The sequence below is a fragment of the Eumetopias jubatus genome, unplaced genomic scaffold (genome assembly GCF_037043125.1).
Source record: "Eumetopias jubatus isolate StellerSeaLion01/CBP00866 unplaced genomic scaffold, mEumJub1_p1.0 scaffold_12, whole genome shotgun sequence".
NCBI classification, from domain to species: Eukaryota; Metazoa; Chordata; class Mammalia; order Carnivora; family Otariidae; genus Eumetopias; species Eumetopias jubatus.
Window position 1 is genome coordinate 59,265,206 of NW_028274818.1, and position 25,619 is coordinate 59,290,824.

General features: G+C 38.4%; 1 protein-coding gene across 3 annotated transcripts in view; it reads right to left on the minus strand.

Moving 5' to 3' along the window:
• The window catches only part of MAEL (maelstrom spermatogenic transposon silencer), a 38,122-nt gene extending 15,459 nt beyond the window's left edge, over positions 1–22,663 (minus strand). The window contains exons 1-8 of one of the 3 annotated variants that reach the window (XM_028111886.2): positions 22,532–22,663; positions 22,165–22,257; positions 20,647–20,746; positions 19,427–19,582; positions 17,973–18,014; positions 9,708–9,832; positions 8,904–8,958; positions 8,643–8,784 (exon numbers count right to left, since the gene is read on the minus strand). In XM_028111886.2, coding sequence (XP_027967687.1) covers positions 8,643–8,784; positions 8,904–8,958; positions 9,708–9,832; positions 17,973–18,014; positions 19,427–19,582; positions 20,647–20,746; positions 22,165–22,257; positions 22,532–22,663 — 845 coding nt within the window. Of the gene's footprint in view, positions 1–8,642; positions 8,785–8,903; positions 8,959–9,707; positions 9,833–17,972; positions 18,015–19,426; positions 19,583–20,646; positions 20,747–22,164; positions 22,258–22,516 lie in introns of all 3 variants that reach the window. The other 2 variants (XM_088016843.1, XM_028111887.2) reach the window with 2 other exon arrangements.
• Between the last annotated feature and the right edge of the window lie 2,956 nt (positions 22,664–25,619).

Sequence of the window (25,619 nt, forward strand, 5' to 3'; positions counted from 1 at the left end):
ATGCTCAATATCAAAACTACAATGGACATCACCTCACACCAGTCAGAATGGCTAAAATTAACATAGGAAACAACAGGTGTTGGTGAGATTGTGGAGAAAGGGAACCTTCATACACTATTCGTGGGAATGCAAACTGGTGTAGCCATTCTGAAGAACAGTATGGAGGTTCCTCAGAAAGCTGAAAATAGAGCTACCCTACAATCCAGCAATTGAACTACTAGGTATTTACTCAAAGGATACAAAAATACTGATTTTGGGGCACGTGGGTGGCTCAGTCGGTTAAGCGTCTGCCTTCAGCTCAGGTCATGATCCCAGGGTCCTGGGATCGAGCCCCATGTCAGGCTACCTGCTCAGTGGGGAGTCTGCTTCTCCCTCTCCCTGTCTGCTGCTCCCCCTGCTTGTGCTCTCTGGCAAATAAATAAAATCTTTAAAAAAGATACTGATTCGAAGGGATACATGCACCCCAATGTTTACAGCAGCATTATCAACAATATCCAAACTATGGAAAGAGCCCAGATGAATGGATAAAGGAGATGTGGTGTATGTGTCAACCATAAAAAGAATGAAATCTTAGAGGAGGGGGGGCAAGGTGGTGGCACAGTAGGGGACCTCGTTTCATCTGGCCCTCGAATTTAGCTGGATATCTAACAAACCATTCTGAACACACACAAATTCAACCTGACATGCAAGAAGATTTATCTGGACCTCCACAAGCAGAAAAATGACTAATTTTTGCAAGGTAGGAGGTACAGAACCTTCAATCTTCGGGGGAAATATCAAAGATAAATGAAGAGGAGAAGGAGCCTCCATAAGCCAGCCACCGGAAAGTGATGTAACACCGGAGCAAAAAATCAGGCCCCCTGGAAATCTGCTCTAGTGAGAGGCAGCCCCTTCTGAAAAGGGCACAGGGAATGAATAAAGCAGCATTCTAGGGGGATCACTGTTGTCTCAGGATTCCAGGAGACTAAGAAAGAACGGGTGAGCCTGAACCGATAAGAGTGCCCAAGCAGTGGAGTGGGGAGACTGGTTCTGGTCAGTGACCCCAGAGGGGACTCTCAGCTCCGGACACCATAAGCTGTGAGGTGCATTGGTAAGGAGACCGCCCTCTGCCTGACCACCCTGAAAAGGACTAGAAGCTGCGGGCTGTTTAACATCCTAGGGGAGATATAAAACAGCGTGTGCCCAAGACAGGGCAACAGCTCTCAGGGCGGTGTGGCCCACGAAAGGACACTGGGGCAGCACCCAGCGTGACTAGGGAGCTGCAGAAGAGGGTGCATGCATGAGCCCATGACCACTAGCAGTTGCAGAGTCACAAAGCGCAGAGATGCTCCCGGGTCCCCGTGACTCCCCTGGGAAAGGTGCGGCAGGCACGAAATGCGCAGGTCTGTGGAGCCTGGTACGTGCAGAAGTAGAGATGGTTTGACCTGGAGGATTTGCTGGGCGGGGTGGGGGGACAGCGACACTGTGGCTGTGGCCAGAGATCCCCACATGGCCATATTTGTTCCAACCCTCTAAAGAGAAGTGGCAAGCCACCAGGGAACAAAAGCCACACAGCCAACCAGCTCACATTAAGCCCATTCCCCTGACAAGAGGGGGGGCAACTCCATGCAGGCAAAGAGGCCTGAGAAGCCAAGCAGCAGGCCCCTCCCCCAGAAGACAGACTGGATGAACAGGTGAAAGATAAGCTTATTTCCCACAGTGCCAGAGGAAAATAATACAGGGAGCTCCAGGTGTTCCCTCACTACTCCTTCATAGTTCAGGCTAAAATTTTATACTTTTTTTTCTTTTTTTACCCTGTTCCTGTTTCAAACAGATTTTTATTTCTCAACCTATGTTTTTAAGTCACTTTTATTTTTTCACATCTGTGTTGTATAGATTTATACCCAATACTAGCCCACTTTTCACTCTATTCAATTTTATCTTGATACATAAACACACACACACACACACACACACACACACAAATATAAGTTCTGATTTCTTTGCAATTTGGGGATATAGTGTCTTCTAACATACAGACCAAAAATCAATCAGGAACAGGGAGATCACCCTGCTTTGTCCACCCTGAGAGATGATAATCTCTCTTTCCGCTCCCCCCCGCCCTTTCTTTTCCTTTCTTTTTTGTTGTTTTGGATCATCTTGGCCTTGGTTGCATCTGTGGTAGCTTTCGACCACTTTGGATTTTTTCCTAAGTTGCATCTTGCTTGGGTCATGGTTGGTACTTTGAACTCTGTTCATTCACTCAACCATCCCTCGACAGAATGACTAGGAGGAAAAACTCCCAACAAAGAAAAGAACCAGAGACAATGTCCTCTGCCACAGAACTTGCTTATATGGATATAAGCAAGATGTCAGAGATAGACTTCAGGATAGCAATTATGAAATCAATAGCTAGGCTTGAAAAAAGCATTAGTGACAACACAGAATCTTTACGGGCAGAAATGAGATCTAACCAGGCTGAACTTAAAAATGCTCTGCATGAGATGCAGTCTAAACTGGATACTATAACAGCCAGGGTAAAGTAGGCAGAAGAATGAATCAGTGATCTAGAAGATAAGCTGACAGAAAGGAAGGAAGCCGAAGAAGACAGGGATAGGCAGCTAGGAACCCATGAAAATAGACTTAGAGAGCTCAAGGACACCATGAAACATTCCAATGTCAGAATTACTGGGATCCCTGAGGGGGTGGAAAGAGAAAGAGAACTAGAAGGTATATTTGAGCAAATCATAGCTGAGAACTTCCCTAATCTGGGGAAGGATAAAAGCATTCATATCCAAGAGGCAGAGAGAACCCCTCCAAAAATCAAAAATAGATCAACACCCCAACATATAGTGAAGCTTGCAAATCTTAGAGATAAGGAAGCTATCCTGAGAGCAGCTGGGGGAAGAGATTTCTTACGTATGGAGGGAGGAGCATCCGAATAACATCAGACCTATCCACAGAGACCTGGCAAGCCAGAAAGGGCTGGCAAGACATATTCAGGGTACTAAATGAGAACAACATGGAGCCAGGAATACTTTATCCAGCAAGGCTGTCATTCATAATGGATGGAGAGATAAAGAGCTTCCAGGACCGGCAGAAAATGAAAGAGTATGCGACCACCAAGCTAGTCCTGCAAGAAATATTAAGGGGGATTCTATAAAAGAAGAAAGACCCCAAGAGTAATATAGACCAGATATTAACAGAGACAATCTGTAGAAACAGGGACTTTACAGGCAATACATGGCACTAAATTCATATCTGTCAATAGTTATTCTCAACGTGAATGGGCTGAATGCTCTTATCAAAAGACACAGGGTTTCAGATTGGATAAAAAAGCAGGACCCGTCCATATGCTGTCTACAAGAGACTCATTTTGTACCTAAAGACACCTCCATATTGAAAGTGAGGGGATGGAGAACTATTTAACATGCCAACGGACCTCAAAAGAAAGCTGGGGTAGCAATTCCAATATCAGAGGAATTAGATTTTAAACCAAAGACTGTAGTAAAAGATGTAGAGGGATACTCTATCATACTTAAAGGGTCTACCCAACAAGAAAATCTAACAATTGTAAATCTATGCCCCCAACATGGAAGCAGCCAACTACATAAACCAACTAATAACCAAAATAAAGAATCATATTGATAATAATACATTAATAGGAGACTTCAACACTCCACTCAGAGCAATGGACAGATCATCTGAGCAGATCATCAACAAAGAAGCAAGAGCTTTGAAGGACACATTGGACCAGATAGACCTCATAGATATTTACACAGAACATTCCATCCTAACACAACAGAATACTAATTCTTCTCAAGTGCACATGGAACTTTCTCCAGAATAGACCACATACTGGGTTACAAATCAGGTCTCAATCTATATCAAAAGATTGGGATTCTTCCCTGCATTATTTTCAGACCACAATGCTTTGAAACTGGAATTCAGCCACAAGGAAAAATTTGGAAGGAACACAAACACTTGGATGTTAAAAAGCATACTGCTAAAGAATGAATGGGTCAACCAGGAAATTAAAGAGGAACTTAAACAATTCATGCAAACCAATGAAAATGAAAACACATCAGTTCAGAACCTATGGGATACTGCAAAGGCAGTCCTTAGAGGGAAGTACATAGCCATCCAAGTCTCTCTCAAAAAATGAGAAAATTCCAAATGCACGTTAACCTTACACCTAAAGGAGCTGGAGAAAGAACAGGAAATAAAGCCTAAACCAAGCAGGAGAAGAGAAATAATAAAAAGATTAGAGTAGAAATCAATGAAACAGAAACTAGAAGAACAGGAGAACAGATCAACGAAACTAGAAGCTGGTTCTTTGAAAGAATTAGTAAGATCAATAAACCCCTAGCCAGACTTATAAAAAGGAAAAGAGAAAGGACCCAAATTAATAAAATCTTGAATGAAAGAGGAGACATCACAACCAATAACAAGGAAATAGAGACAATTATTAGATCTTATTATCAGCAACTATATGGCAACAAACTAGGCAATCTGGAAGAAATGGATGCATTCCTGGACACTTAAAAACCACCAAGATTTAAACAGGAAGAAATAGACAATCTGAACAGAACCATAACCAGCAAGGAAACTGAAACCGTAATCAAAAACCTCCCAAAAAATAAAGAGTCCAGGGCCAGATGGCTTCCCAAGGAGACTTCTACCAAACATTTTTATTTATTTATTTTTTTAAGATTTTATTTATCTATTTATTTGTCAGAGAGAGTGAGCAAGAGAGTGCGTGCACAAGCAGGAGAAGCAGCAGGCAGAGGGAGAAGTAGACTCCCTGCTGATCAGGGAGCATGATGCGGAACTCGATCCCAGGACCCTGGGATCATGACCTGAGCTGAGAGCAGACACTTAACTGACTGAGCCACCCAGGCATCCCTCTAGCAAACACTGAAAGAAGAAATCATACCTATTCAACTGAAGCTGTTTCAAAAAATAGAAATGGAAGGAAAACTTCTAAACTCGTTCTACGAGGCCAGCATTATCTTGATCCCAAAACCAAAGACCCCATCAAAAAGAATTACCGACCAATATCCCTGATGATCATGAACACCAAAACACTCAACAAGATCCTAGCCAGTAAGATATGACAGTACATTAAAAGGATTATTCACCACGACCAGGTGGGATTTATTCCTGGGCTGCAAGCGTGGTTCAACATTCGCAAAATCAACGTGATAGATCACATTAACAAAAGAAGAGGCAAGAACCACATGATCCTCTCAATTGATGCAGAAAAAGCATTTGATAAAATATAGCATCCTTTCTTGATTAAAACTCTTCAAAATATTGGGATAGAGGAAACATATCTCAATATTATAAAAGCCATTTATGAAAAGCCCACAGCAAATACCATTCTCAATGGGGAAAAACTGAGAGCTTTTCCCTTAAGGTCAGGAACACAACAGGGACACCCACTCTCACTACTTTTGTTCAACATAGTACTAGAAGTCCTAGCCTTAGCAATCAGACAACAAAAAGAAATAAAAGTCATTCAAATTGGCAAAGAAGTTAAACTCTCTCTTTGCAGATGACATGACACTTTATGTGGAAAATCCAAAAGACTCCACCCACAAATTACTAGAACTCCTACAGCAATTCAAAATCAATGCAGAGCAATCAGTTGCATTTCTATACACTAATAATGTGAGTGAAGAAAGAGAAATTAAGGAATCAATTCCATTTACAATAGCACCAAAACCCACAAGATACCTAGGAATAAACCTAACCAAAGACATAAAGGATCTATACTCCAGAAACTACAGAACACTTATGAAAGAAATTGAGGAAGACAGAGAGATGGAAAAACATTCCATGCTCATGGATTGGAAGAATAAACATTGTGAAAATGTCTATGCTGCCCACAGCAATCTACATTTTCAATGCAATCCCTATCAAAATACCATTGACATTTTTCACAGAGCTGGAGCAAACAATCCTAAAATCTGTATGGAACCAGAAAAGACCCCAAATTGCCAGGGGATTGTTGAAAAAGAAAACCGAAGCTGGGGGCATCACAATGCCTGACTTCAAGCTATATTACGAAGCTGTGATCATCAAGACAGCATGGTATTGGCACAAAAACAGACACATAGATGGGTGGAACAGTATAGAGACTCCAGAAATGGACCCGCAAATCTATGGTCAACTGATCTTTGACAAAGCAGAAAAGACTATCCGATGGAAAAAAAGACAGTCTCTTCAATAAATGGTGCTGGGAAAACTGGACAACCACATGAAGAAGAATGAAGCTGGACCATTCTCTTACACCATACACAAAGGTAAACCCAAAATGGATGAAAGACCTAAATGTGAGACAGGAATCCATCAAAATCCTAGAGGAGAACATAGGCAGTAACCTCTTCAACCTCGGCCACAGCAACTTCTTGCTAGACACATCTCCAAAGGCAAGGGAAACAAAAGCAAAAATGAACTTTTGGGACTTTATCAAGATAATTTCTGCACAGCAAAGGAAACAGTCAACAAAGCTAAGAGGCAACTCATGGAATGGGAGAAGATATTTACAAATGACATTACAGATAAAGGGCTGGTATCCAAGATCTATAAAGAACGTCTCAAACTCAACACCCAAAAACCAAATAATCCAGTCAAGAAATGGGCAGAAGACATGAACAGACACTTCTCCAAGGAAGACATACGAATGGCTAACAGACACATGGAAAAATGTTCAACATCACTAGCCATCAGGGAAATACAAGTCAAAACCACAATGAGATACCACCTCACACCAGTTAGAAAGGCAAAAATTAACAAGGCAGGAAAGAACAAACGTTGGAAAGGATGTGGAGAAGGGGAACCCTCTTACACGGTTGGTGGGAATGCAAGCTGGTACAGCCACTCTGGAAAACAGTATGGAAGTTCGTCAGAAAGTTAAAAATAGAGCTACCCTACAACCCAGCAATTGCACTACTAGGTATTTACCCCAAAGATACAAATGTAGTGAAAAGAAGGGGCACCTGCACCCCAATGTTCATAGCAGCAATGTCCACAATAGCCAAACTGTGGAAGAGGCCAAGATGTCCTTCCACAGATGAATGGATAAGGAAGATGTGGTCCATATATACAAAGGAACATTACTCAGCCATCAGGAAGGATGAATACCCACCATTTGCATGGACATGGATGGAACTGGAGTGTATTATGCTAACTGAAATAAGTCAAGCAGAGAAAGACAATTATCATATGGTTTCACTCATGCGTGGAACATAAGCAATAGCATGGAGGACCACAGGGGAAGGGAAGGAAAACTGAATGGGAAGAAATCAGAGAGGGAGAGAAACCATGAGAGACTCTGGACTTTGGGAAACAAACTGAGGGTTACAGAAAGGAGGGGGAGGGAGGAAGAGGTAACTAGGTGATGGGCATTAAGGAGGGCACATGTGGTGATGAGCACTGGGTCTTATATGAACTAATGAATACTACATCAAAAACTGTAATGTTGGTTAATTGAACATAGTAAAAAAGAGAATGAAATCTTGCCATTTGCTACACCATGGATGGAGCTAGAGAGTATTATACTAAGTGAAATAAGTCAGTCAGAGAAAGACAAATACCATATGATTTCATTCATAAGCGGAATTTAAGAAACAAAACAGATGAACATAGGGGGTAAGAAAAAGAGAAGCAAACCAGGAGACAAGATCTTAACTATAGAGAACAAACTGAGGGTTCCCAGAGGGAGGTAGGTGGGGAATGGGTTAAACAGGTGATGGGCATTAAGGAGGTCACGTGTGATGAGCAGTGGGTGTTGTAAGTAAGTGATGAATCACTACATCCCATACCTGAAACTAATATTACACTGTATGTTAACAGGAATTTAAATAAAAACTTGAAAAAAACAGAACAAAACGAAGTCAAAGACTGAGAAACTATTTCAGATTAAAGGAGCCTAAAGAAACATAATTAACTAAGTGCAACATGTGGTCCTGTCTTGGACTCTAGACTAGACTCTTTTTTTTGCTATAAAAGACATTATTGGAACACTAACAAAATATGAATATGACCTTCCAATTAGACAACAGTATTGTATCAATGGCAATATCCTGTTTTGATAATTTTATTGTGTTAATATACATGTTCTTGTTTTTAGGAAAAATACACTGATATTTAGGAAAGAAAAGGCATCATGACAGCAACTTACTCTCAAGTAGTTCAGAAAAAGAAACCGTGTATATACATCTTGAAAGAAAGTTACAAGAATATGTATTAACGATTTGGGAATCTGAGAGAATGTTATATAGGACATCTCTGTACTATTCTTGCAACTTTTTCATAAACATGAAATTATTTGAAAACAAAAAATACTTTCAATTTATTTCACTTATGTATTTCTTATATGTAAGTCTAAGAATCCTATGTAATAAAATGTCTTTAAATAAATATATTCTTTCATCGGTACAAAAATTCTAAGTGATAAAGCACCATGTCAGTTATTTGGTAGTGTTTTGTTTCTAGTTGTAGACAAAATGACAATCAATGTAATCTTACTATTCAAAGAAATAATAATTCCAAAGTTTCATAGGAAAATACTGCCTCTTGATCAAAAAGGAAAAATTAATCCTGCCATATTTTCTCAGTTCAAAAAGTCAAAATCACTTATCACAAAATCACCATACCTTGTGTTGCTAGAATAATCCCACATGGCCACATCTAGGAGGCTCCGAACCCAGGTTTTAGAGGGCTCCTTAAGAAACTTTTGCTGGTAGATCCCCACTACAAGATCTTCTACAGTGAGAAGTTCTAGATCTTGCCTGATTTCTTCCATAGGTAAACAGAAAAAGACAAACAATTACTGAATTTAGGCACATAGAACATGTGTACCAAAATGGAAATACAGTTATTATAATGCACTTCAACAGTGACCTAGTTTTACTTACCTGATACCTTTGCCATATGCTTCAAACACCAGTTGACTCTGGCTCTGTCATCAGACTGGAGAAGAGAAAAAAATTACTTGTATTTTCTCCTACATTGAGTTAATTTTAATCAATTGCTGTCCTTTCAAACTGGGGAGGTGGGGGTGGCAGGAAGGGAAAGACTAAAGAGTTTGTGACAACTAAATGAGAACCATAAAAAAGAGCAGCATGTATTTTAAAAGACTACTGCTCTTAATAACCAGTTACATTTATAAAGCAATGTTAACAGACTCTCTGAAAAGCAAGGGAAATCTAGGGTAGGCACATGAAGAAACCAATGTTCAGAAAAAGATAAGGTAATCTGTTCATGGTTACACTAAAATAGTAAGGTTAAAACCCAGTTCTTCAACTACTAGCTAAAAGAATTTAGACAAAATAAAGAATAAGGGCTCTAAAGATTACAAAAGAGGGTCAAGAGATTGCTACAAAAACAGTTCTGAATAAACAGTGATCTTACTTAGAAGGATGGGTGTGTACAGATTAGGACACCCTTTCTTCAGAGTAAAAAGATACTGAGAAGATATTTCAGCAGGAGAAACTAAAAACATGAGATCAAAGTAGAAATACATTCAGCTTTTGCAGTCTTCAGAATCCCTATAAAACCACAGGAATTATTATACCTAATCACATTCAAAACGATTCAGAATGAACATGTTTTAACACATACAGCTAACATACAAGCAAACTTACTTTCTTTGGATACCTTTCATGGATCTTTCAGTATCTAAGTGAATGCCTTAAAAAAAATTCTTACAATGAAATTACCTTGCAGTAGATAGGTGGCCAGTTTCCTGCATTTGGGTGAATAAACCTATAAAGGTTTTGTAACACAGTTGCTTGGTCATGCCCAGATTCAAAGTTTGAAATAGGAATCTTGTGACTAGAATCACCTGAAGGGAATAAAAAGGAGAAAGGAGTTCAAAATTTGACCAAGACAAATATTACGAAGTGGGTAAGGAAGTAGTTCAGGAAGACAGTACTGGGTAACTCATATTTAAGCACTTGTACCAAGCCTAGTTATGGTTAGGTACTTTATATAGTTTATCCCATAATCTTATGAGATAGGGGATATACACATATTAGAGAAGACACAACTGACAATCACAGAAGTTAGCACAGTAGGTTAATAGTTGGCAAACAATGGGAGTCAGGACTCAAACCCAGATTTAAAAGCCTCTATATGTTTTCATTATTCCCATCTACCTTTCATGAATCTGTTTTATACATATAAGGCTGGAGAACTTAACAGCAATGACTGCTGTTTAAAAGGTTGTAGGATTAAGATTTCCACTTCCAGTAAAAAAAAAAAATGGACCAAATAATTCAGACCAACCTCCCACAAAAATTTAAAATACCTGAGGATATCAAGAGCACACACAGTAGCAAGAAATTATTAGATCCAGATGCAAGAGAATACAGAAATCCAGAGAGGCTCTCCAGAGAGCCTAGCTTTGGGGGCAGTTTTCCCCCTGCAGTTATTTGCTAATTCCAGAAGAGGAAACTGAACAGCTGAGAAGTGTGCTTTTGACAGCTTTTGGGACCTGGTTTGCTATCTAGCAAAAGCAAACATAAATCCTCTCTGGATGAAGGGAACATCGTTATAAGCCCCAAATTACTTTAAAAAAAAATTTTTTTTTTTTTCCAGCGTGGCAGGGAAAATAGTGGACAGGAAGATGGAAGAGGAGAGGCCTGAGAAGCCAAGGTAAGCTGGAGCCTCTGGAGTAATGGAGGGGAAAGTTCCAGTCGCAGTGTTGAGAAGCAAGCTGCTGAAGAAGCAGCTTGCAGACTTCCCAACAAAGCCTACAAACATCTCCAAGTTTGGATTTGCCATAGGTAGTCAGACAACAAAGAAAGCCTCAGCCATATCCATCAAACTTGGATCAAATAAACCTAAAAAAATGGTTTCAACTCTTGCTCCAAAAACCTTTTCAGTAGCAGCAGCTTTTAATGAAGAGGAAGACAGTGAAACAAAGGAAACGCCTCCGAAGACGAGAATGAAGAATACTGGAAGGGATACATCTACATCCCAACTCCTTCAATAAAGGAAAGCATGGTTTCTCTGATAACCAGAAGCTATGGGAGCGAAATATAAAATCTCATCTCAGAAATGCCCACGACCAAGACAAATGATGTGTTTTAAAACTGGAGGATGGCGTGGGTGTAAAGTTAAAAGGAATAGTTTCCTTTTTTAAAGAAGGGTAAAAGAATATCCTTGGAGCCACAATTTTTTTTTTCTTTTTTAAGATTGGGTGGTGGTACTCTAATAAATAAGAGTTTGAAATTAGAGTTAATTTATGTTTTGTATTCAGATTTCACATTTGCTAATTTTGTAGTGTCATGTGATTAGTTTCCAAAAGGTTACAGATAATTTAAAAAAAAATCAGAAATGGTACTTTTCTAAGAATTGCATATTTTTTTAGACACAACTATTAGCACATTAAAAGGGAGGCAAAAAGTTATCATCTATTTAAACTGCAAGCAATTAGTCTTAACTCCCTTATTAATCTAAACTCTCTGGCTCCCAGGAACAGCCTTATAGAGAGGGAGTATTGTATTGGGAGGAAAATGTTACTGGAATATATTAAATTAAAATACAGCTTTTTTCCTAATGGGCATTTGTTTTGTTTCAAGTCATCATGAACAAGGTACTGCACTGCTATCAGTTGGTATAGATGCTTAGCTCTTTAAAAAAACTTTTAATTTCATGTAAATTGTTGAGTATTTGAAATAGTCCACTTCACCTTAATGGGTCTTGTCTACCTTCATTGGTCTTCAAAGACCATTTGCTACCAAAGTAAATCAGTATTTTGAATGTGCTTCCCTTGGTTTTTGTTATTAGCTAGTCCCTGTAAGCATTTCTACCAGATCCTGAGGCAAATCACAAGGGAGCTCTTTTCAAATACAGGCCACCATCAAAAATTTAAATGTACATATAATAAATATTTGGCTGGGTTTTTTTTTAAAGGTAGAACCAAAAAAGCAACATTGTATGAAGATGAAAAGGAGAATGATGTTTTCTGCAACTCTGTTAAAGCTTAAGTTACTAACTTGTGAAAGTGAATTTGATTTGGACTTAATAAAAAAAAAAATTCTTATTTTAGCACAGTAATAGGATTCGAAGTGTATACATATGAATCAATGGCCTCTCAAAAGTACAGCTTAGGTACTGAAGGTAAAAGAAAATGCATCTTTAAACATGTCTTATGGGATCTTTGACCACATATACTTTGTCAGATCTATGTATTATAGGGTTTTAAAAAAATTTTTGTATATGAAATTTTTTCATGTGATTTTTCACATCTTTACAAGCAGAGACACAGATAAAAGAAACATACAGTATAATGATTTCCTTGAAACCTCCTGCGGTGCTTAATTTGGAGGCAGCTTCAGACTATTTTATTGGTGATAACTACTGGCTGGGCTCTTTTAAAGGTAATAGAGAAGGAACCTGTATTTATCCCTAACACTTTGTTCATTTGCGTTTAAGTTTAGAGTAAGCCCCAAACAATGGAAATGTATATAGAACTATTAGTTCTTACATGATTTAATTATATCAAGATACGTGAATTTAACTTGCTTTAATGTAAGCAAACTTTCCACTTCTGTCCATTTTACTGTTTACGTTAAAATAACATCCCTTTCCTACATGTTCTTTTCTGGACTCAAATGAAATATTAATCTAGGGTCACGATGGGAGAGAAACGACTGAGATCAATGTCTTTACTAAAATGCCAATAAATTTGGGGCACCTGTGTGTCTTAGCTGGTTAGGTGTCCAACTCTTGATTTCTTTGTTCATGATCTTGGGGTCCTGAGATTAAGCCCCATGTTAGGCTCCAAGCTCAGTGGGGAGTCTGCTCAAGATTCTCTCTCTCCCTCTCTCCTCCTTCCTGCCCTAAAATAAATCTTAAATACCAATAAATTTGTCACACTAAAAAAAAAATTTTTTTTTTCAGTCTATATGAATAACCAGGTACAGGGGCGCCTGGGTGGCTCAGTCATTAGGCGTCTGCCTTCGGCTCAGGTCACGATCCCAGAGTCCTGGGATTGAGCCCCGCATCAGGCTCTCTGCTCAATGGGAAGCCTGCTTCTTCCTCTCCCACTCCCCGTGCTTGTGTTTCCTCTCTCGCTGTGTCTCTGTCATTTAAATAAAATCTTTAAAAAAAAATGAATAACCAGATACATGAAGAAAGAAGAATGAAACCCAAACCAAATTTGATAGGAAGAGATCCAAAGGTATTTCAGCTACTGAAGTTATTCGGCACAGATTTTAAATAATCATACTTATATCTGAGGGGATCAAATTATAAATTTCAGCATATAGTTATAAAAAAGGATACAGAAGAGTTTAATTTCTGATAATGACAGACTAGAGAAAAGCTGAACAAATGAAACACCTGCCTGAAAGCACTGCAGAGATAAAACAGCAGCAAGGAATTAGGGGTCCAAAATCCTGGAGAGGAAGAAATGCTAGAGAGCTTCATTCTGGCATTTGGGTTCATTGGTAATTTGGGCATTTACCAATTCTGGAAGAGGAGATTTAGATTCTGAGAAAATGAGCAGTTTTCAACAGACCTAGACTTGTAAGAATTAAAAATATTACTCTACAGGCACCTGGCTGGCTACGTCGGTGGAGCATGTGACTCTTTAAGTCTTTGGGTTGTGGGTTCAAGCCCCATGTTGGGTGTAGAGATTACTTAAAAATAAAATCTTTTAAAAAATATTACTCCAGTATTACTTGAATTTTTAATTATATACTTAATATATACCATTGTCTTCTGGCTTCCATTGTTTATGCTATCAAGTCAATTACAAATTTCACAGATGGCCCTTTGGTGGTAATCTACCTTTCCCCCCCTTTTTTTTTTTTACAGATAATGAGAAATAGATGGGACTCTTAAAATGTCTGAACCCAATTTTGTATTATCTCAATCTCTGAAATTGGACTATGGTACTCTGAGATGGCTAGTGACAGCGGTTTTCTGCCAGAATCAATCATAAATATTTTTTGGAGAGGAATAACAAGTTTTCCTATCTACTGTTCAGCACTCAAAAATAATCAGAAATATGAAGAGCTCTGATAACTTGACTGAACATCAAGATAACCAACAGATCCATAAAGAAGATCTCTATAATAGGGTTATCAGACATAAGACTTTAAATGTTCAGGAAAATAAAAAAACATTGATAATTTCTGCAAAACCATAAAGAACCAAAGGTAAATTCAAAAAACTGAAGACACATTCTCTAACCCATGTTAGGACAGCAAAATAACCCTGGTAACAAAATTAGGTAAGATAAATCTCAGTCTTTAACATAACTGCACAAATCCTAAAAGAAAATATGAGCAAACCAAATCCAGCAATTTAAGAGCTATGTACTGATTATACTGGGTTTACTGCTGGAATTTAAGGTTGGTTTAGCATTAGCAAATTACCAAATGAACAAAAGACACAAATCAAGTGAGACACAGAAAAACCACTCATTAAAATGTACAACTGGTATCTCTAACCAAGCTAGGAATAGAAGGGAACTTAACCCTGATCAAGAGTGCATCCAAAAAATGAGAGAAGAAAAAAGAAACAAAAAGCACAGCAAACAGCATACTCTAATGGGGAAACATTAGAAACTAGAGTTCCTAGCCAGCACCCTAAAACAAATTTTTAAAGTTTTAAATAAAAAAATATATAGATTAGAAAGAGGTCATTTCACAGATATGACTAAGAAATTTACTAAAAACTCAAAAGAGTTATAGTTTAGCAATGGCTGGATAAAACTAAAATACAAAAGTAAATAAAAATATAATTCTAGGAGATATCACTTATAAATAATAAAATTTATAAGCTATAAATTTAACAAGATGTTAAGATCATTGTGAAAAAAATTATAAGAATTATAAGGCATTACAGATCTAAAAAAATAGACTCCTGTTCACTGATAGAATATCATGAAGCTGTCCGTTTTCTCCAAAATGATCTGAAGATTTAAAGGTAATCCCAATCTAAATTTCAACAAAGCTTTTTGTAAAGCATGATACTCTGACTTTAAATTGTATGGAAGAGCAAAGGGTCAAATAACGATGATGTTCCAAAACAAAGTCAAGGAAATTGCCTAAGTATTAAAATATTGTGTTTACTGGTATGGGTACCAAAAACCAAGTAGACCAATAGAACAAAATAAAAGATATCAAAAAGACCCAGGCATCAACAGAAATGTGGCACTACATACTGAGGAACAAATTGCTTACTGAATAAATGATGCTGAGACAACTAATTATCCACATGGGAAAAAAATAAAAAAAATCTCTACTTCACACCATACACAAGTCAATGCCAGGTGGATTAAGAACTTGGATATGAAAAACAAAACAATAAAAACTATCATTTATGGCCTTCAGGTAAAAGAGGATTCTTAAATAAGACACTAAAACCCCTCAAAACATAAGGGAAAAGATTGATACATTTACTAAATTAAAAATAAAAACTTTTAGTCATTAAAAGACACCATAATGGCAATAAAAAAATATAATGCACAAACTGAAAATAGGTATCTGCAAATTAAATCAATCTGCAATTAAGTCTGCAATTAAATCAGATACATAATAAAATTCCACAAACCAATGTAAAGGACAATCCAACAGAAAAACTGGGAAAAGGTAATGTTGAGTGAAGGAGAATACAGGTACCGAAAGCAGCACTCAATGTTAATTATATAAGTTAAAAAAAAAAGCAAAATTAAATACATAATTTAAATAAATATATATTCACAGGATGCCTGGGTGGCTCAGTTGGTTAACATCCAACTCTTTTTTTTTTTTTAAGACTTTATTTATTTGACAGAGAGAGACAGCAAGAGAGGGAACACAAGCAGGGGGAGTGGGAGAGGAGGAAGCAGACTCTCCACTGAGCAGGGAGCCCCTTGCAGGGCTTGATCCCAGGACCCTGGGATCATGACCTGAGCTGAAGGCAGATGCTTAACAACTGAGCCACCCAGGCGGCCCAAGTGTCCAATTCTTGATTTCAGCTCAGGTCATGATCTCAGGGTCGTGGGTTTGAACCCCAAGTGGAGCATGGAGCCTGCTTAAGATTCTCTCTCCCTATCCCTCTGCCCCTCCCCTCCATCCTCCCAACCCCTGCTCATGCATACTCTCAAAAAAAAAAATGTATTCACAATAAACCTATTAAGAAAGGAAATGATTAGCACAAAATTCCAAATAGTGTCTCTCTTATAAAGAGGGAGGGGGATGCAATCAAGGAGAGATATAATGACCTTCAATGATAGCACACTGCCCTTATTTCTTCTGCTGACTGGGGAATGCACTGCTGTTCATGAATGTTCTTTATACCTTAAGTCAATGTTACGTTCTTTGTGTATGAAGATTTTAAAAGCCGATAGACCTTTTGTATAGGAAACTGAAAGCAGTTCTCAAAGCTTTGCTTGTTTTAAAGCAGAACTTCTCTCAAGAAAATTAAGCAGTAAAATGGACAGAATCAGAACTCCGCTGGTTAAAGTGGGGGAGAATGAGAAGGACCAAAGACCTCCTACCCCCACAAACTCTTACAGAACGTGAAGTACCCCCTCCAAGAAAAACATGGCAGTGAAGATAGGGAAATCAACAGATTCCATATCAATACCTCTTCCAAACTTGAAATTCTTTGATTGTAATGTGCTAAACCATCATGCCCATCCATGAAGTATTCACTTGATTTCACTTCACTTTGACTTAGCACAGAAGCATCTGAAAGATCTACACGCACATTCCTTAGCTTCTACTCACTCTGCATCCACATGTAAGTCTGCTTCAGTGTATTCCTCTATGAACCATGATCTTTTCCTAAGCACCAGGTTGATTACAGCAGCATAAGCATTTTTAGTTATGTCAACATAGCCATCACTCTAAGAGTCATTTATCTTCTTTAATTGGCACACTTCCCAGGGTTACCAAATTGGCAATTTAAGACCTGTCTAAATTGGCGAGCTCCAAAGCAGCTCACCAATGAGCTTTCCTGAATGAATTGTGTTCAATTTCAATTAGTTTGAAAAATAAATTAAGAAAACATTCCTAGAGTCTTTAATAGGTTTCTGTTAACTTGGTTAACTTGAAAATGCTGGAAAAAGAAGCCTTAAAAACTTTTTAAAAATCAAGTATTTATCAGAACCAAAATAATGAACAGTAAGGCCAGTGGCATGCTCGCAAATGAGAGTCTGGCAGACAGCAGGGATTCCAAAGTGCTCAACCGATGAACAAACCAGAAACAGGTGAAGTAAAAAAGAAGTTAATTCACCAGCTAAGTTTCTATTTTTGTCTTACTACCACCTATTTAGTTAATAACTTCAGATGATGTAACACGTGAGGAGATTAGCTAGGTTCACACTTCAAAATCTACAACAGAATTCCTCTTCTGTATTGTTTCTCATTCAAAGCTATAAAGGGACCAACTAAAAAAATTTGCCCTTACTTTTGTTTGCCCTGATCCCAGGCAAACAAAAAAAGTCTAGTATATATTTTTCACTAAGATTGGAAAAAACTCAAAGGACATAACCAAAAGGGACTCTAAAATATTATTCTCATTTATAAAGAACAGCATTATAAATATAAAAAAATAGCTGCTTGTTATGGCAGATTTGAAAAGCTTATTTCTAATTTCAAAATACTTCTATAGGCTAGCTGTCTACATTTTTAAGTAAAAAAAACTAATAAAACAATGACACTTTTGAATGTAAATAAAAAATAAAACTATTATCATGATTTTCATTCTAATCACAGAGGAAACTGGTTAAAACCTAGTTTGTAGAAGACTTTAGTTCAGAGTTTAGGTATACAGTCATATCCTTTGGTATCCCACAAGTCTATTTAATTTTAAATTTTTTAAGGATCACATACACCACCTACCATTTCTATGAAGATTCTCCAACAATGATGTTATTCTTCCCCCAACTTATGTTTTATGTGTCCATGTAAAGCAGGAAGTCTTAACCAGGTACATACACACTCAATGCCTATTATTCTATCCCATTCCCTTATACTTACTTGCAGCCTGACAATGAAACCGAAATCCTCGTGGAATTTCACCTGTAATACAAAATATTTTGTTGAGAGCAGCTGTCTGGTTTTGCTACAGCCATATGCCACAGGATGACCAAGTCCTAACATAGGTAGGTAATGGCTATTGCTATGTGAAAATACAAAAAAATTAAACTTTCATAGAGGTTTATTTTTTTTTAAACCAAAGGAATGATGACTCTTAAAGAATTTTGGTATATTGTCTAAACTAATTTAAAAAGGGGCGCCTGGGTGGCTCAGTTGGTTAAGCGACTGCCTTCGGCTCAGGTCATGATCCTGGAGTCCCGGGATCGAGTCCCGCATCGGGGGTCCGTGCTCAGCAGGGAGTCTGCTTCTCTCTCTGACCCTCTTCCCTCTCGTGCTATCTCTCATTCTCTCTCTCTCAAATAAATAAAATCTTTAAAAAAAATAAAAAAATAAAAAATAAAAAAAATAAACTACTTTAAAAAGGAAGTTACTCCTTACGGAAAAGAAATAGTAAAGAAAACTTGCTTAAGGAGTCTTAGCTAGGGGTCCATGAGGCCCTTAACATAGGGCCTCATGTACGTAGATCTCAAAAAAAAAAAAAAAGTCTCCAAATTCAATCTTTTTAATGTTTTACAACCATATGAAGAAAACTAGTTATTTAATTTATCTTAAGCAGCAGCTCTCACAAGTGTGAGTAGGATGATTAGTTTCTCTGTCACTGAAACACAAGAAAAAGTGCTGGCTTATTCTAATGAATTTTAAAGCAACTGACAAAATGAAAGATGAAGTTCTTCTTTCCCCAACCTCTACCCCTTCACTCGCCTCCCTATGTGTTTCTCCTACTTGCCTTTAAAGGTATACTGGTCCTTTAACTATCCTCTTGGGAACCTAATGGAATCCTAGGTCTTCATCCCTACTTGGTTTGCTGGGTGGAACAGCCAGAAGAGCTCCTGAGAACATCTGAGACACTATTACGTATCAGGCTATCTTCACACCTTCTCTCGTACTCCTTAGAGCAGCCAACGATACATATTAGTCCCACTTTACAGATAAGCTAGTAAGTTCAGAAAGGTTAGGAACTTTGCTCAAAGTTATAAAACAACAGCAGGTTAAAATCTAGTGATCTCCAAGGTGAAGTTTGGGTTAAAGAAATAAAAGAGCAAAGGCATAAAAAGCTTTTAGAAAATTCCAAGATGTAAGGCCACAGGTAAGCAAACAGGCTATCTATTTTTCAGTCATACTACCCACCCAACTCTAATGTTTCCTTGAGATTAAAAGCTTAAACTAAAAAACTGTGTAAACACCTATTTCTTAACAATTTTTCAACCAATTACGATGAAGTCTTATTACACTTTAAGAATAATACATCAGCCCTTAAGAAAACAAATCCTGTTGAATAAAGTCAAGATAAAATGCATACTGTTTAAGATCTAGCATCTACTCACTCTACTTACCAGGATTTATAAAACTGTGGAAATCTGCCATAATACCTTCTTGGAGAGAATATTTAACACAGCCTATTTCACAAGGGAGGAAGCGCTGTTCACAATGAGGAGGTAGCTCACCATGGCTAAAAATGTTCAAAAAATAAAAAATGCCTCCAAGGATAGCTAAAAAAAATAAGAAAAAAAAGTAAGACAACACAAACAGTTGAGAGTTGACTCCTCTACGAAAGCAAAAGTTTAGAACCATTTTCCTTGTGTTCCCATAATCCTAAGAGCTGGAAAAGAGAAAACTAATCATCTGTACCAGATAAATGAATCAAAATTTTTATAATTACACTTATGAACTACAGCGGTAACCACTCTGCATGAAGCAACAAAATTATTCAAACTTGCAGCCAGCTCTACATAATTTAGCTAAACATAAGCCCCAAATTTTAGAAATGACTTAAGAAAAGCGTGACCCATATTCAACAAATACAAGAGGTTTAGGAAATAAAGCCAAGTAGAATCAGTATAGAAAAACTCTGATATAAACTATGGACAATTTAGTTCACTCTTCACTTTTTACCAATATACACGAGAACACCGATAAATTCTCTAAAGAAAGAAATATGAGAATGTGTGAAGGGTCTTATTTAACAGGATTGGCCACATTTAAGAGTGTTAAAAGTTGGGACACCTGGGTGGCTCAGTCGGTTAAGCAGGGAACCTGCTTCTCCCTCTCCCTCTGCCTGCCATTTCCCCTGCTTGTGCTCTCTTTCTCTGACAAATAAATAAAATATTTAAAAAAAAAAAAAAAGACTGTTAAAAGCTTATTACTCTTCAACAAAGTCAGAACACAAAACAGCCAGAAGGAATAAGAAAGATTCTTATTAGCTAAGTTCTTCTCTAGGCTAGCTCAATTCAACCTCTTTATAATTTAAATGTATTTAAGGGTCTAGCTATAAACACTTAAATTTAAGAAGTTTATTTAGTAACATATAAAGCGGTTATTAACCAAGAGACCAGATTTTCGTATAAAACAAAAAAAAATCTCTTCACTGTTATTTCAACAAATGCAAATTACCCGATTTTTTACAACTTTAGCATCACCATATTTGAACACCTGTAGTCGATTATTCTGAAATGCAGGATCAAAATGAACAGAACACATAAATTACTGATCAATATATCATTGTGTTTTGCGCACCTACACTTATCTAAGCGTTTTGCTTTTAGGATTACTCTACCTTGATCACTTTTTAGAGACAAATTTGACATATCCGGGGGTGAAACATTCTGCCTTGGTACAAGCATGCCTGGCCACCTCAGTAGGGTGGAAACAGGTTTCTAAAGAGGAAGAAAATAATTGATCACATACTCAAACTCTTACTGGGCACTTTATACAAATACTTAAATTCAGCAAAATAACTGAAAAACAGTTCACAGATAACTTCAGTAACCTCTGTAGGCCAATGAGCCCAATGAGTAAATAAGCATATATCTGTCAGTGACACCAACTCCCAAAGGCAGACAAGGGCAAAATCTATAAATATTCTGAATCAAAAGGTGAGTGGTAATCGACCAATTCAACAACCATTTGCCCACTACTGATAATCTAAATTAATCCCCCAAGTGGCCAAAAGAACATCATTCGACAAAGTAATTTGTTTTTCACTTAAAGTAAAAACCCAATCATGCTGACTTCAAAACTCAATGAGGTACATATACAGCATGGCTTACATTTTGAGGGAAAAGGTCTTATCAGAAATTATAGTTAAAAAAAAAATCAAGGTTCCCCTATATAACTAAGTACCAATTCAACTGATTAGAGCTTCTATTCAAACATACATCTACAAAATAAAAATCTCTCAAACCTAAAGCAAGCAAAGCGCTCTTGAATTTCAATCCAATGTTGACAGATTAAAGTAAGAATGGAATTTTACTATGTAAGAACGGAAAAAACAGGGGCGCCTGGGTGGCTTAGTCAAGTGTCTGCCTTCGGCTCAGGTCATGATCCCAGGGTCCTAGGATCGAGCCCCACATTGGGCTCCCTTCTCGGCGGGAAGCCTGCTTCTCCCTCTCCCACTGCCCCTGCTTGTGTTCCCTCTGTCTCTGCCAAATAAATAAATAAAATCTTAAAAAAAAAAAATGGAAAGAACACGGAGGGGGAAAAGTCCACAATTACACTGAATTTTCCTGATACAAATCAACAAGAAAATGTTTATTTAGTACTTTACCATTCTACTACACATAAATTTACCCAAATCAGCTTTATTCAACTCTTACCTATAAGGCACACTAACATTCACCAACATGTGCAAGTTTTGTTATTTTAATATTTTAAACACCACAGTGTGCCTGGTTTCAGGTGTCATTTAAAAAGAGAGAATGGTCCAAACTACTTTTAAACATAAAAAAAGGGGGGTCTTTAATCATAAAGGGGTTGAAAGGAACCCTTAGAGATCATCTAGTACAAACCTTAAAACCCAACACTCATCACTGATCATGGTTTATTGGTTGCAGGTTTCCTAACAGGGATTCCCCCAGCCTTTCAACACCAAATAACAACATGTGCCTAGTTAGGAAACCTGTTGGCTTTTTAACAGGCTTTCTGACACCAGGGGAAAAAAAAAGAAAAATTCTTCTTTGCACTAAACTGAATCACCCACTGGTCCACCCTTGGCATTCACCCACTCACTCATCCAGCATTTAGTGAACATGCCTCTGTGCCAGGCAGGTAGCGGCTCTTCCCAGGCTAACTTTACCTGCTTCTCTGAAGGCCCAGCGTCCTTTCCCTGGGCTGCTCTCCACTCTCGAGCCATTTCTGCATATTTCTCCTTTTCTTCCTCCCTCAAAAGCTTGGGGGACATTTAACAGGGTTGAGAAAGGAGAGAAACAGCAATAAGGACCGAGTGCCCTAGGCCCCAGAGGCAGAAGCCCAGACATTACAAGTGGTTCCTGCTTTGGTGTGCCGTAAGCCGGGAACAGGGGGCTTCCTTCCACTCCAGCAGGGGCCAAGGGGTCACTGGCCTCCTTGAGGCCCCTTTCCTTGTCGCCTCACCCTTCCACTTGCCCAACTGTCTGGTCCGCCCCCCTGGACTCCCCTGCCCCCCCCACTCCCTCCAGTCTTACCGCCCAGTCAGCAGAGCAGTAGGGGATGGCATCAGCTACGCGAGCCACAGGCAGGCCTCGCCTCCGTAGTTCGGGGATCTTCTCCTGCACAAAAAAATAGTAGGCATTACGGCTGGCCCTGCGGTTTGGCATGGCGAGCGAGGCCAGGATTCGACGACCTGAGCCAGAGACACCACAAGCTGCCGGCGCCCTCGCCGGGCTCCCGCCCTTAGTAACCGAGGCAGGCGCCTGCGCGCGAAGGCCGGCAGCTCTCGACCAATCAGGGCGCGTTGCGCAGCCGCATTGACCTCACTGGGAGAAAAACAGTCTGAGACTGACTCGTGGGGCAGTGGGGGTAGGGTGGAGGGGGAGCTTGGTCATGGGTGCAGTGCATTCTGATTGGCTGGGATGAGGCGTTGGCGGGGGTGGTGCCGCGTGGAAGGTTTGGCGTAATTCCTGTACATTATTGCGTAATGTGTGTCAAAGCTGGTAGAGGAAAAGAGGACTAGCGAGTGGTTCAAGTTCTTTTCATGTTTTGTAACTGTAAAAGGCCAACTCTGTGCCAAGCACCGTGAAAGGTGTTGGGTGGGGGACAGAGTGAGGAGCACGACAAACAAGATCTTTTCCCTCCAGAAGTTTGCAGTACAGTGGGGAGAGTTTGAGGGGAAGATGACAAAACAAGTGCATCAACCAGTATGGGTTTTTCTTTTTTTTGGTTATTGCTTTTTTGTTTTTCCCCCATTCTTAAGTTAAACTTGTTATAGTTGCAAAGAATTTAAAAAGAATATGTCTTTTTAAATAGCAAATTTTAATGTGTTAGGAAGAAAATGTACAATAAGAAGCTAGATTTAAAATAATGTCCTTGAATAAAATTTTATAGATTTCCTCATAAAGGTGGTGTCATTTTTTTTGTTAGTTTTATTCCTGGTATATATTTGGAGCTACTATGAAAGCTTTTGTTTCCATTGCATCTTCTTTTTTTTTATTCTTTATTTAAGTTCAATTTAGTTAACATATACTGTATTATTAGTAGAATTTAGTGATTCATCAGTTGCATATAACACCCAGTGCTCATTAGATCAAGTACCTTCCTTAATGCCCATCACCCAATTATCCCTTGTCTCCACTCCCCTCCCCTCCAGCAACCCTCAGTTTATTTCCTAGAGTTAAGCTTTTCTTATGGTTTGCCCCCCTCTCTATTTTCATCTTATTTTATTTTTCCTTTCCTTCCCCTATGTTCATCTGTTTTGTTTCTTAAATTCCACATGAGTGAAATCATATAGTATTTGTCTTTCCCTCACTGACTTATTTCACTTGGCATAATATCCTCTAGTTCCATCTACATCTTTGCAAATGGCAAGATTTCATTCTTTCTGATGGCTGAATACTATTCCATTGTATATATATACACACCACATCTTCTTTATCCATTCATCTGTCGATGGACATCTGGGCTCTTTCCATAGTTTGGCTATTGTGGACATTGCTGCTATAAGCATTGTGGTACATGTGCACCTTCAAATCACTATGACTGAATGGGTCAACCAGGAAATTAAAGAAGAATTTAAAAAGTACACAGAAGCAAATGAAAATGAAAACACGACAGTTCAGAATGTTTGGGATGCACCAAAGGTGGTCCTAAGAGAGAAGTGTATTACAATACAGGCATTTCTCAAGAAACAGGGAAAGTCTTTTTTTTTTTAAAGATTTTATTTATTTGACACAGAGAGAGACAGCCAGAGGGGGAACACAAATGGGGGCAGTGGGAGATGGAGAAGCAGGCTTCCCACAGAGCAGGGAGCCCTACATGGGGCTGGATCCCAGGACCCTGGGATCATGACCTGAGCCAAAGGCAGATGCTTAATGACTGAGCCACCCAGGCACCCCCGAAACAGGAAAAGTCTTAAATATACAGCCTAATATTACATCTAAAGGAGTTGGAAAGAGAACAGTAAATAAAGCCTAAATTCAGTAGGAGAAGAGAAATAATAAAGATTAGAGCAGAAATCAATGATATAGAAATTAAAAGAAAACAGAGCAACAAAACTAGGAGCTGGTTCTTTGAAAGAATTAATAAAATCAATAAATCCCTAGCCAGACTAATCAAAAAGAAAAGAGAAAGGACCCAAATTAACAAAATCATGAATGAAAGAAGAGAGCTCACAAGCAACACCAAGGAAATACAATTTTAAGAACATATGAGCAACTATATGCCAACAAATTAGACAATTTGGAAGAAATGGATGCATTCCTGGAAACTTATAAACTACCAAAACTGAACTAGGAAGAAACAGAAAACTTGAACAGACCCATAACCAGCAAAGAAATTGAAGCAGTAGTAAAAAATCTCCCAACAAACAGGAGTCCAGGGCCAGATGGCTTCCCAGGGGAGTTCTACCAAATATTTAAAGAAATAATACCTATTCTTCTGAAGTTGTTTCCAGAAATAGAAATGGAAGGAAAACTTTCAAACTCATTTTATGAGGTCAGCATTACCTTGATCCCAAAACCAGACAAAGGCCCTTCCAAAAAGGACATTTACAGAGCACGGATGCAAAAATTCTCAGCAAGATACTAGTCAATAGGATCCAACAATACATTAAAAGGATTATTCACCACGACCAAGTGGAATGTATTCCTGGGCTGCAAGGGTGGTTCAACATCTGCAAATCAATCAACATGATACACTACATTAATAAAAGGAAGGACAAGAACCATAATATCCTCTCAAGAGATGCAGAAAAATGCGTTTGACAAAATACAGCATCCTTTCTAGATTAGAAGTCTCCACAGTGTAGGGATAGAGGGAACATACCTCAATATCATAAAAGCCATATATGAAAAGCCCACAGTGAATTTCATTCTCAACGGGGAAAAACTGAGAGCTTTTCTCCCAAGGTCAGGAACACAACAGGGATGTCCATTCTCACCACGGTTGTTCAACATAGTACTAGAAGTCCTAGCCTCAGCAATCAGACAACAACAACAACAAAAAATAAAAGGCATCCAAATTGGCAAAGAAGTAGTTACAATAACTCTTAATGTCCTTGTCTGTTCAGTCCATCATCTGTGTCATTTCTGGGTCTGGTTCTACTGATTGATTTTTCTC